Raw genomic sequence first — 13,217 nt, forward strand, 5'->3', positions numbered from 1 at the left:
ACTATGACACCGAAGAAAAAAAAAAACAGTCGCACGCGACTACCCTGTGAACATGAGCGAGACACGCATGCAGAGAGAGTGTGAGAGAGAGCAAAGGAAAAGCAAAGACAACGTTTGCGCATGTTGTGGTGGGGATGGGATAAGCGATTCCCGAAAAAAGACACATACAGCCGCGGTCGCAGCAGAGGATAAGGGTGGCAGTTGCATAGGCATTCTCACTCACGACAAATTGTGCACAGCATGAGACAGAGGTGGAGGCGGAGAGACGGACCAGCGACACTCTGACATGCGTCATGCCTCATCTGTCTTTCTCTCGTAAAACGCGGCGCGTGTAGTGTGCTTTCCTCACAACACAGGCAAAATCTGCTCCGTGTAACAGCCAGAAACGAATGTACCCTCAGCACCGCTTTACTTCTCTTTTTTTGTGTGTGTTTTACAGCGAGCACCCCACCCATCCAACCACCCCGGCCAATCACCACGCACTGGGCAGACTGGCAGAAGAGAAGGGCAGCCAGGGGAAGTCGACAAGGGCAAAGAAGCAGATGGATGTGAGGGTTCTCGAACGCGCAACCGAAGCAACCCACAAACACGACCAGCATACCCATACCCATCATTGAAGCAGTATCGCCTTCACATTGGTCTTCCATTACAGCTCTCCCACACCCACTACGCGCATCTGTTTCCTTGAGAAAGAAGAGGCGACACCGGGTCTGTGCAGAAGGAAATCTACGCACGTCGTCGGCTGGATGTCAATCGAGAGAACAGACACCCACAGGCGCACGTGCCCTAGTAGCACACAGGACAGGTAGAGAAAGAACGAGAGCATATCAGCTGCTGTGTGCGAAGAGCGAGCACACCTTACAGCTTCATGGATCGGAGCGGTACTGAAAGGTCCTTCACCGGTACTTCACCACCCGTGACAATGGCGCGCTTCGTCAAAACCCCTTCCCTCAAATCCTTCTCCCGTTGAGCTACGAGCATCGGCTGGAGCTCGGACTTGCCGGTGACGGCGACGCGCTGGCACATGCCTGTCTGCCCGAAACGCAGGTTGCGCAACGCAGCCAGGCACGTTGTTTTCGCGTTCTTCGAGCCGTTGTCCATGTCTGTGTACTCGATAAACGTCCACTTAGTGGTGTTTGGGCTGTTCATCGCGATGCTGCTCAGCCCCTTCGCCACGAGCGCGCCAGCGTAGGCGGCATCCGGCGCTGACCACGGCGTCCGTTGAATAGCCTGCTCTAGCTCTTTCTGGATCGCACCGTAATGACGCGTGCGGCTCTCCGAGTTGAACTCGCGCAAGATCGGGCATCGCTTTGGGATCTCCTCTTCCTTAATGTATTGGTAGCTGAAGCGTGCCGAGGCTACCTTGCGCGATGCAATCGCCTCTGGGTCGTAGACGAACATGAACTCCCGAAAGTCCTCAAACTTCCTTTGCGTAGCACGGCGGTAGGAGGACTCCTCGCGGATGCGCAGCGCATCAATCTGCTGCTCTCTAGCCTCTGGCAGTGTACTGTACTTGTCAATCAACGTCTTATCCACCTCCAGCGGCATCGGAGGGGGCAGGCCCTCGTCCATGTTCTTTAATCGTCGTCGCTTCTCGGCGAGCATGCGGTTCACCGTGTGGTAGCGCTCAACGCTGTACAGAAGAACGATCACCACCGTCCCAATCGAGATGGCGATCTCCGACCCATTGAGGAACACGAGCAGCTCGCGAAGAAAACTGCGATGCTTTCTCGTCTGACGACGGTCGCGCTCCTCGGCGGCCCAGCGCTCCCGCTCCCGCTGCTCATTCGCCTTGCGCACTTGCTCGTTTCGTTCCGCCCAGAAGGCGCCGCCGGTAGGGGTCTCTCGCGTCTCCCTTTGGCGGGATCGCGAGGAAGGCGAGCGTCGCGCCTCCTCTGCAGCGCTTTCTCTGCTAGACGACTGGCGGTACTGCGCGCGCAACACGCGGTAGGCGGCGTTGATCTCTCGGAACTTGACGGGGTCGCCGTGCTCCACATCTGGATGGTACCTCTTGGTGAGCTCGTAAAAGCGATGTCGAACCTTCTCGAAGGGCGTTCCCGGGGAAACGCCGAGGACTTGGTGAGGGTTCAACGGCCCGCTGTGGTCGCTATGCGCGGCAAGACAGCGGAGAGTGCGGCGGAGCATCGGCATCAAGGAAGGCAAACGTACACACCCGAATACACACAAACACAAATACCCGGGCCGATCCGTGAAATGTGGGAAGGAGAAGGAGATCTCTCTCTCCCCCTTCCCTTCATACACACACAAAGAAAAAGAGGGAGAGCAGAGCGGATGCGTTTGGGAGAAACAGACAAAGAAAAAATAACAGGAGAAAGGAATGTGCTGAGGCCCGTAATCGTTTGCTCACCGATGGTGTGTACCGTGCGTATGCTTGTATGGGTGCCTGGCAAGCCGGAAAGGGGAGGGAGAAGGGGTCGTAAACAATCGTGAATCAAGCCCCCCACCTTCCAAAAAAAAAGGAAAAAATAATCGAAGAGTGCAGCACATACACACAAAAAAACAAAACACAGCGGCCACAACAAACAAAGAAGAAGATCTCCTCACGGCAAAGCAAAGAGAAAAGAAAAGGAGAAACACATCATCCAACAAAAACAACACCAAAAAAAAGCAGCGGAGGGCGAGCTCGACAGGGATACAATGTTGATCCCCAGCATGCGCTATCGAGATCGACAGCCAGCTGCGTTGGTTTGCCTGCTCTCTGCTTCCTCCTTTTTCCCAGGCAAAGGAGAAGGAGCCAAGCAGGTGGGAGAGAACAAAACGAAGAGTCGCGTCCCTCTGCCTAGACGATTTTCCAAGGATACAGATGGTGAGAGGCAGAGATTGCTTGGCGTGCGGCTGCTACAGAGGCTACGCTCTGCTTGGCACTGGCTGCACTCAAACAAAACTAGATAAATGACACGCTGCAGGGACAGTGGGTGCGCAGACGATGTAGTGCACAGCAAAATACCTGGGCAACTATTTGCGTGGCCCAACGGAGCAGAGAGGGGGAAGGGGAGGCGGTGCAGGGCAGAGATATGACTTCTCTGGGACTACTGCAATACTTGAAAACAGAACAGTGGGCGAAAGAGGAATGGACATGCAACAGCAAGCCGCCTTCAAGGCACCACAAACGCGGAGGCGACTGAGACAAATCGAATGTGCGTGCGGTGTTTGTGTGAGAGAGAGCGTGTGAAGCAAAGATCTACGCATACGAGGAAGTGACGAGATGGCACGTGCGATCGGCGACCGCACCTATACGAGGAGGCAAAAGGTGCGCGCTTCCGTAGAGGTGAGCGGACGAAACGTACAGCTCGTGCAAGAGAAGCGGAGGAGAAAAAGGGGGAGAAAGAGGAGCAAGTGAAACGGCGAGAGTTTTTGCGGGCGACCATAAGAAAAATGCACAGGCGAGTGCGCCGAAGCAGGCCCAGTACGCTTTGTTCCGCTTGATGTGATTCCGCTGACGGGATCGGTGATGGAGAGCTCGAAGCACCCACGTATTCCTACAAACTCTCGAAACGAGGGTGGATGCAAAGAACTGCCGGTGCACGCACCGAAGCAGCCTGGCACGGCAGAGGTGGAAAGCGTGTGTGTCGGCCTGCGTCGGAAGGAGGCATCTAGATGAAGAGGGACCACCGTCAGCGCCTCTCCTTCGTTTCGAAGTCACCTCGACATCGCGTGATCCTCTCTCCCGCCGATTTCCCATTTTCCGATGTATGTCACTTTTTTTTGTCCTTTTCCATTTTCTTTTCGGTTACCGGAAAACAGGATTATGTGCCCTTGCGTTGGTTATAAGTGAAGACAGACAGACAGGCAGGCAACGTGGAAAACATGAAAAAAGCGCAAGAATGAGCAAAAAGAAAAGAACGACACACAAACACACACATACACACACACACACACATAAAAAAAGGGAGCAGCGAGCTTTTCGTTACGGAACTGAAAAAGAGGAGGAGAGTATGTCGTCTGCAGGACGAAGTGCGGCCCATCCTCTTGGCTTTCTTTCATGTTGTTGTTTCCTTCTGAACACTTCTTCTTCGGACTTCTTTTTGTTATCTTCTTTTTTTTTATATCTTTCCCTGCGGCTTCATAAGTGTGTGTGTGTGTGTGTGTGTGTCTTTGTCTGAGAGATGTTTTTTTTTGGTGTGTGTTTCTGCCCTCGCGCGCGCGCGCCTTTGCTCGTGCGTTCGCTCCTTTTTCTTTGTTCACACCACATGTGTGCCTGTGTCCCCTCCCTCTCCCTTCATGCTTTTCTTTCCTCAACTCTTGTCCGTCCATTTGAATCACGGTCCAAGATCCCGAAAACACAACGTCAGCAAAAGAAAAAGAAAAACCGTGAGAGGAAGCCACCGAGAAAAAAATGTACCAAGAAGGAAAAGAAGCGGGAAGTGGAGGGGAGGCAAACACTCACCTGGGAAGTGTGCGTCAACGCATGCGAAAGCGCGCACGTGTGCTGACCAAACGACGCGTATCCCTTCTACATAGTCAGCAACATTGTACACACATTTAGAAAAGGAAAAGAGGAACAACGGAGAGAAAACAACGAAGAAAAAAGAAAGCTGTTGAGTGACTCGAAAAACGGGCGGTATTTGTTCTTTGCGCTGCTGTCTCGTCCTCCGCACTTTGTTACCCCTCCCCCTCCCCTACTCCCGGTCTACCCATACACACTCCCTCTGCAACTTCGTTATTTCTTCGTGTTCGACTTTTCGTTTTCACTTCCCATCGCTACTTCGTTGTCCTTTTTTTTTCGCTTGTCGTGGACGGCACATCGCAGTACACGCGGGTGAGCGCAGCTGTATAGGTGTTTGCGCGTGTACGCAGGTGCGTGAACGTTTTTTGTGTGCAAAATTCAGAACCCGTTCACAACCCGCGGCGCATGCAGGCATAAAGGCTCACGGGGGGGGGGGCAGAGAGCTACCGAGATACTGAGACAATGTAACACACGATGCGAATGACGACGCATGCTTTTTTGTCGGTGACCATGGATCACTGAACAAAACACGCACACGCACACAAAACGTCTGAGAAAGAGAAACAGCGGAGGTGTCTATGGCCTGTGGCAACGAGAAAAAGCAAAGGCCCGTGGCTTTGGTCTTAGGGTGCGCAGCTCTTCAATGAACTTTGATAGATGACTATATATATATATAACTATATATGTTTTTCTTTTTCGCCTAACCGATCTTTGCTTTGCGTTACACGCAACCAGCAATTTAACAACGACATAGACAACAAAGAGACGGAGAACCGTACACACATACACGCAGATGCACACAGCCTCGCCGGACACACGCAAGCACCCACAACAAACAAAAATGAAACAAAAACCACATACGTGATAATAAAATAGAACAACGACAACCACGCCATCATCGTGTGTGTGTGTGTGTGTGTTTCACGAGAGTGGGTAAGAGTGCATGCTTGTGCAAAAGGAAAAGAAAAACGAAGAGAAGAACAGACGGAGAGAAAGAAACGGGAGAGCCTAACCAAAGCCAATGAAAGAAAACCAAAGCAAAACAACAACAACAAAATGATGAAGAAGCAAATCACAGAGAGATGGCGAGAAGGCGACGACGAAATGAGGAGATCATAGAAAAAAAAAACGGGGACAGGCACAGTCCGTGATGTAAGCTTGATTCTTTTTCTTTGTTTTTTTTTGGGGGGAGGGAGGAGGAGGAGGGGGGAGGGGAGTTCATTGTCATGTGTGCGTGTGCGTTTTCCTGTTTACTTACTTAGCGAGCATCTCTCCCAACGGATCTCTTCAAGGACACACACGCACACATGACAAGAAGATTTGTTTTTGTCCTTTACCATTAAGGATTGTTCTTCACCTTGCCAAATATATAAGCACCCCTCCTTCAGCTTGGTTTGTGTTCGTGGTTGCAGTTTTTTGTTTTTCGGGTGGAAGGGAGGGGAGTAAGGCTGCTTCTCTATAGCGTTTTTTTCCTTCTTCTCGTCCACGACAAAGAAGGGGTAGTGGTGGTGCGAGGCTTCCTCCACTGAAGAATGATCTCTCCTTCCTGCACACGGGAGAGCGAAGTAAAACGGAAACAAAACAAAAAAAAATACGAAGGACAGAGAGAGGAAAACAACAAACAAACAAACAAACCAGCAAACAACAACAAAAAAAGTACTCTCCCAGTAAAAGCAGTAAAACTGTGGGAAAGGAAAACGAAAATGAACAAAAATGTAAACAACAACAACAAAATGACAGCCTACACAGACACACATACATACATACACAGATGCATACAAGCCCGGAGCGAGAGTCTGAGAAGAAGAACACGGGTACGTGCGGTGGTCCAAGTGTGTATGTATGTATGTGTTCATGTGTCTGTGCATGTATGGGTGTGTGTGTGTGTGTGTGTCTGTGTAGACTGACTTCTTGCACGGCACCTCAAGCCACGAGAAGTCAACATCCATCCCAACCAACGCACACACGCTCATCCCCCGAGAGAGCAAGAGCAAGCACACCCCAACAAAAAAAGGGAAGAAAAAAGTGACAGAAAGACCAACACAAAGCAAAGAAGCTCCACTCCGACACCAACGTAGGGAACACACCTACACACACACACCTGCACAGGCACACACGTGTGTCCACAGCTCCACGCACACCTGCAGGTGGCATTAACAGTACAAGAAACAGAAAACACGTCAAGCGTAGGAAGAACGGAGAACACTCTCAGCGAGCCCAGACGAGGCGTGAGAACGAAAAGACTGGGAACCGACTCCCGGCACACAGTGCCTTCCCTGCGCGGGAGCCAGGGAGAAGGGTCCCTCTCGAACATACATATACAAAATACTACCAAAACACACGCACAGAACCACAGGCAAGACGATTCTCGCCCGGGAACACATTGCGCGTTGGTGGATGCGAATGCGTGTGCGTCTGCGCAGCTGTGATAGGGTGTGTAGGCATGGCCTGGAATCGTCCTGGTCACCGGACTAAGCGGGACAGTGCGCGCCAAGGGAAGGGCGGGAGGATAAACGGCTCCAAAAAAGTGGGGACACCTCAGAAGCCACCGTCGTCCATACCGCCGCCCCGGCGACCACCACCAGACGGAGCCGAAGGACGGCTGTCACCCCATGAGCCACCGGCACCACCGCCGCGGCCGCCCGGACCGCCGGAACGGTGACCGCCACCACCACCACCACCGCCACCACGACGACGCCCACCGCCTCCCATGTCGCGAGACAGCAGCGCCTCGCCCTCGACGAGCTCCGCCTCTTGTTGAAACCATTTGGGAATCTCCTGACCATGCTCCGAAAAGTACTTGTGCAGGTCGAGCGCAAGGCGGCGGTTGTTGCGGTTGTAAAACGCAGTCGCGATACCCTTGTTACCGGCGCGACCGGTACGGCCGATGCGATGCGTGTAGTCGTCCATCTCCTGCGGCAGGTCAAACTGCACAACGTGCGCCACATCAGGGATGTCCAAACCACGAGAGGCCACATCCGTTGCGACCAGGATGGGCGTCACCTTCTGTTTAAAATCCTCGAGGGCCGCCTCGCGATCCTGCTGACGACGGTCGCCGTGGATCGTGGTGCTGCTGATGCCCTCGCGGTGCAGGCGGCGGTTTACGTCCTCAGCCATCTTCTTCGTCTCCACAAAGATCAGCACCATATCGCTCATCTCGTGGCCGTAGATGATTTGCAGCAGGCGGTCCATCTTCTCGTTGTCCGGCACGTGCTCGATCGTCTGGGTGATGTTCTTCGTCGTCGACCCGACACGACCGACGGTAAGCAAGTAGTACTTGCGGCGCAGGTAGCGCTTGGCGAGGTTGAGGATGCGCTGCGGGAATGTGGCACTGAACATGAAGGTCTGGCGCTCATCGACGGTCGGCATATCGGTGTAGCGAGACGCGACGAGCTCCTCGATCTGCTCCTCAAATCCCATCTCCAACATACGGTCCGCCTCATCGAGAATCAGGAACTTGATAGCGGAGAAAGAGAGGTACTCCTCGTTGAACATATCGCGCAGCCGGCCAGGGCAGGCGACCAGGATATCCTGCTCGAAGCGCTGCGGGTAGCGGGTTCCACCGTACACGACGTCGTAGAAGATATCCGTGTTGAAGGTGAGCTTGCGAACCTCGTCAAAGATCTGCACGGCCAGCTCGCGCGTCGGCGCCAGCACCAGCGCAATGGGGTAGCTCTTGCGCTGGCGCGCCGGCGACACACCGTGGACGAGCATGTACTGCACGACGGGGATCAGGAAGGCAGCCGTCTTACCAGAACCCGTCTGCGCGCACGCCATGAGATCGCTACCGGACAGCGCGACCGGGATACCGTACCGCTGCACAGGCGTCGGCTTCTTGTAGCCACAGCGCTCGATGTTAGCGGCCAGCGCCGGCTCGACAAGCAGATCGGCGAAGTCCTCCACGGGTTTTACATCGCGCGGCACCATCTCAACCGGAATGCTGTCGTAGTTGTCCAGTGAAATGCCCGACTGGCGGTGGCGGTGCTCAAAGAGCTCCATCACCTTGGCCTCGTCGTGGCAATTACGGCGCAGGTGCGAGGCACGTGTGACGCGACGAATGCCCGGCTGCGTCTGCGGGGGATCTGCCGAAGGCGCGCCTTCTTCAGCCCTCGCGGGATCCGGGACGGCTGAGCGCGGCGCAACCGCGCCAGCGGCAGTCGCCGGAGCCGGGATAGATTCCTGCGGCACCGTCCGCGCCTCCGTCGGCGCAGGCGACGAGGCCCACGCGTTGCCCTGAGCGCCGCCGGACTCCTCCACGGCGTCGTCCTCGTTGCGGAAGGAGCGGAAGTCACGGCGACCACCACGCTCACCACGTCCGCGCTGGCGGTCGTGGTCGTAGTCGCGGCCATAACCCCCACGACGCCAGCGAGAGCCACCGCGGCGGTAGGCATCGTAGCCGCCGTCCTCGTAGTCGTCGTCTTCGTTGCCCGTACCGCCGGGACGGTCGGCGCCACGGTCGCCACTCTCGCCGTAGTCGTCCTCGTCGTCGTAGTAACGCCGGCCACCGCGACCTCCACGACCGCCGTAGCCGCCACGACGGTAGCCTCCACCGCCATAGCCGCTGTCGTTGTTGCGAGAGTAGCCGCCCTCCTCACCCTCGCAGTCATCATACTCGCGACGGCGGTAGCCGCTACCGCCCTCCTCCTCCGCATCGTAGTAGCGCCGGCCACCCCGACCACCACGGCCGCCGAAGCCACCGTCGCAGTTGCGGCCGCCAGAGCGGTAACCACCACGTCCGCCGCGGCTGTAGCCACGGTCATCCTCGCGGTTCCAGGGCTCAGCCGCCGCCTCCCGTCTCTCGTGCGCACGAGGGGCGAAACCGCCAGCCTCAGCAGGAAGGCTGGCCGGCGCCTTCTCCGGGTCGCTCACAGTAGCACTCGCCGGGGTTGGCACAGCAGCAGCAGCCGGCGCAGGAGCGCTGGCGGGAGCCGGAGTCGTGGAAGGATTGCTGGTACAGGCGCGGTCACCAGCGGCATCAGACGCTGCCGGGCTGGCGTTGTCCTCGTCGCGGGCTTCACGGTTTGTCCAGGCATTGTAGGAGCCACGACCGCGACCACCGCCACGGCCGCCGCGACCGCCGCGGTAGCCACCGCGTCCCCCATGGTACTCCTCATTGTCGTCGCGATTGCCTCCGCCGCCGCCGCCGCCCGAAGGGTCAGAGCGCCAGTTGTCCGATCGGTGAGCCCCGCCCCTGCGGCCGCGTCCACCACGTGAGTATTCGGGTCGGTCGTCACGGAAGGTGTTTACATCACCACCTTCCACGGCGCCATCTCGTTGATACTCAGTGTCGGAGATTTTCTTATCGTTGATATATTCCATAAATGCACTCGGGTTCGATCTGCTCAGGGGGAGTTGGGGTGTTCGAGAGGTAGAGAATGGGTGATGTGCGGCACGTGAGAACAAGTAGCACGTGGGCGTGTGTGTGTTTGTGTGTGATGTGCGTGTGTGATGAGGGAGTCGATAAAGTATGCAGCATCAAATGCACGCCATCCGAGGGGTGCGGAAAGGGGACCAAAACGATGTGTGGGGAGGAAAGCGCAAGAAATAGTTTCATAAACATTTAGAGAGAGCGGGCCTGAAGCGGCAATGCAGCAGGCTACTTGCGCACGCGGCGAGACGCGAGGAGATGACAGAAACCCCGCAAACGGAGAGAACAACCGTCAGCCTCTGAGGCTGGAAAGCCGAGAGAGAGAGAGACGCGCACTCGCACGCCTCTCTCCACACCCTTTTCCCTCTCGCGTTGCGTTCCACGTCCCCTTGCCACCTAGCTCAGCACCGGCACCACAGACATGTCCACTTGGCCTTTGTTACACGCCATATCTTCAAGGAGAAAGGCGGATGTTCCATGGACACTCGCACACACATCGCCGTTCTCGTGTGGGCACTTGCAACCCGATGCCCATGAGTAGGAATGGAAACTTTCTTTCAGCTGTCTTCTGCTTCTTGTTTGCGTGTGAGGACGTCGCTCTGCGCACAAAGGTGACGATTATGGCGCTGGAAAATGGAAGTAGAGAGCACAGAGAAGCACGACCGTCCCGCGCCTTTTGCCTTGCCTCACCGCAGTCGTTCACGAGCAGTAAACGCTACGACTGCCCTTCATGTTTCACAAGAAAGGTGCCCCCCATCCTTCCGTGTTTATGCGTCACTCACACATTTTGCTGTTAAATACAGTTGTCCTCCGCGGTTCAAAAGGAGTCTTTGGGAAGGGCTCCTTGCTAGCACACGGCACATCTGCACACACACGCACATACACATGCACGCACCAGCACCAACGCCGGCACCCAGACGTGTCAGCCAGAATAAGGGGGAGAGAAGGGGAGAAATCCAGGGAGTCGCTCAAGTTGTCTGTACGCGAGGGTCACACCCAGGATAGGTGGCATCCTCATCCCCTGCCACACATGCGCGCACACCTACACCGCCCACCACACGAGAATACACGCACGTACAAAAAACGTGGCGCGACCAACAGCGTCGTTCCACGCTTCTCTTGATGAGGTCAGGCAACTCCACTCGCAGCCTCCTCCCCCCCCCGCCGTTCATTCGACAATAAAACCAGCCACCCGAATTCCGAGTTGCGGCCATCATCCCCTAGCTCACGTCCCTTTCCTCCAACCGTGCGGCGCTCGTCTCTACCCCCTCCGCTTCTCTCTACATCCCTTTCTCTGGCACGACCATCTCGCGCCTCGCTTCCAGCATCCATTCGGCATTTTTCTTCATCGGCCGTACCCGTCAGGCACGTTCATTCTCCTTGAACATCGCTGGATGCGAGTCGTCAGAGAATGCTGAAAGAAGGAGGAAGGGGCAGACACAGCGATAACAGCGAAAGCGGCACCTCACTCATTACCTCTCTGCCATCTCGCTTCTGCATTTTGGAAAGCGGCGGACCAGCGGTCCTCAGGCAAACACACCGCACGAAGATGCTGCCATTCGCCCTACTGTTTCATGGCTACAGCATCTATGTGCAGGGTGTCGAGTGTCTGCTGAAACACTGGCAGGTCCTTGTCCCAGCTCTCCGCCAACGTCTCCCACCGAATAACTAGCAGCGTCGCCCCGCGCGGCAGCACGTAGGTGCGGCAGCGGCGGCTCTCGCGCGTCTCGTGGAACATGGCGCAGCGAATGCCGCTGATCCCCGTCAAAGTTGTCGAGATCGCCGCCGCCTCCCCACTGGTGAAGTGGAAGAGGACGTTGTGCACAAACTCTTCGTCATCGTTGGCGAAGACTTCCCAGGTCTTGGGCAGCTCCACGACGTACTCAATCGTCATCCGCGGCGACTCCACGTCCTCCGCCGCGTCGCCAAGCGGGTAGTACAGGATCGTGGGCTGCTCTGTCATCCACGGCTCATAGACAACGGCGGAGCGCGGGTTTACCGAGAAGAGCACACCGAACTTGGGCTGCACGTATACCATTGTCACGACGTTTGTGCACGCGTGCGAGGACGCCGGCAGCGGTCGCGCTTTCAGCGCCCCCAGCGTCGCCTTGGCCACGGGGTTGGAGACGTCCGTGGCGCCGGAGGCCGCCCACAGCGTCGCCGCAGCAGCCTGCGGGTCTTCGAAAAGAGCGGAGAAAAGCTCCGCAGAGATGTGCACATCCACGCGGCCTTCCGACATAAAGGAGGACGGTGGAAAGGAGAGGGTCAAGATAGTCCCTTTCGACTGCGCATCCTCGCCCCCAGTCGAGACCGGCCTGCGAGCTGGAACCGGGGACGCGGCGGGAGTCGTGCGAGACGTGCTCACACACTCGCTCCGCACCGTCCATTCCGGCGGCACGCAGAGTTCCAACTCGCGCCTCTCCCGCGCGCACACCACGCGGTAGTAGCCGTGGTGGGCCGCGAAGGATGTGCCCGGAACGCGAAAGGCGCGCGCCGCGGAGTCGCTTCCAAGGGTGACGAGTGGCACTTTGATAGTAGCGCGTGCAATGCATTCTATGGCATCAGCGAGCTCCGTCTTCTCGGAAATCGTTGGCGGCGTAGCACTGTCAGTTCTCTTCCCTCCGCTCTCCTCACCGTCTTCGGGGGCTCTCGCTGTCCGTGAGAGCGGCGACGCGCCGACAAAATCGGTCAGCACCGCGACGACCGTATAAGGGCCGTTCATGCCTGCCAGGATGGCACATTCATCACTGACGAGAACGTGACAGAAGGTGCGCGGGAAACAGTTCGGCCGCCTCCCATCGGGCACGGCGGCAGCACTCTTGACATCTGTGTCCGCGTGCGGCGCCGACTCTGGCAGCGGACTCCACTGCACCGGTTTCTCGGCAAGATGCTCTCGAAGCACCGGGTGGTGCGCCAGTACCTCGGCGAGAAAGACTTTTTCGTCTTGCCGTGTCGCGAAGGGACCTGGTGTGTACCCGGTGTAGCTGCAAAAGATAAACACGGACGGCGTCACGGCCAAGCCGTCTGCGCCGCCTCGCTGAAGCCTCGACGTGCTCGCTGAACGCACGCCACTAGCATCCCTCTCCAACTCCTGCATCTCCCTCGGCAGCACTAGCGGAATGGCGGCGCAGTACGGAGGGTAGAAGACCGGAGGGGCCACCCCCCATCCAGCGGGTAGGTCTTCGGGGCGCACGAGAACTGGAAGCAGAGTGTGCTTCAGCGCCTGTGCGAGCTCATCGTGCATGGCATCTGCTGCCGTCCGGCAAGCAAGCTGACGCTTTTGCTTGCGCCGGCGTATCATCAGCGTGACGAGAGCAGTTAAGACAGCGGCGCTGGTAACCCAGACCCTGCTGTAATTCGGCTTCGGCTCCATTTTGCACA

The 13,217-nt window shown here is 56.7% G+C and overlaps 3 protein-coding genes across 3 annotated transcripts; all 3 read right to left on the minus strand.

The window, feature by feature from the left end:
* Positions 1 to 858: 858 nt before the first annotated feature.
* On the minus strand, positions 859 to 2,145 carry LMXM_34_3090 (conserved hypothetical protein; the record flags this gene model as incomplete). Its single annotated transcript, XM_003879256.1, has 1 exon — positions 859 to 2,145. The coding sequence occupies one exon, from the start codon at positions 2,143 to 2,145 to the stop codon at positions 859 to 861; it is 1,287 nt and encodes a 428-aa protein (XP_003879305.1).
* A 4,861-nt stretch (positions 2,146 to 7,006) lies between these two features.
* LMXM_34_3100 (putative ATP-dependent RNA helicase) lies at positions 7,007 to 9,787 on the minus strand (the record flags this gene model as incomplete). Its single annotated transcript, XM_003879257.1, has 1 exon — positions 7,007 to 9,787. One exon carries the CDS (start codon positions 9,785 to 9,787, stop codon positions 7,007 to 7,009), a length of 2,781 nt encoding a protein of 926 aa, XP_003879306.1.
* Positions 9,788 to 11,400: 1,613 nt separating this feature from the next.
* LMXM_34_3110 (conserved hypothetical protein) lies at positions 11,401 to 13,209 on the minus strand (the record flags this gene model as incomplete). The annotated part of the gene is made up of 1 exon (XM_003879258.1): positions 11,401 to 13,209. The coding sequence occupies one exon, from the start codon at positions 13,207 to 13,209 to the stop codon at positions 11,401 to 11,403; it is 1,809 nt and encodes a 602-aa protein (XP_003879307.1).
* Positions 13,210 to 13,217: the final 8 nt, after the last annotated feature.

The sequence above is a fragment of the Leishmania mexicana genome, chromosome 34 (assembly GCF_000234665.1).
Source record: "Leishmania mexicana MHOM/GT/2001/U1103 complete genome, chromosome 34".
Taxonomy (NCBI): Eukaryota; Euglenozoa; class Kinetoplastea; order Trypanosomatida; family Trypanosomatidae; genus Leishmania; species Leishmania mexicana.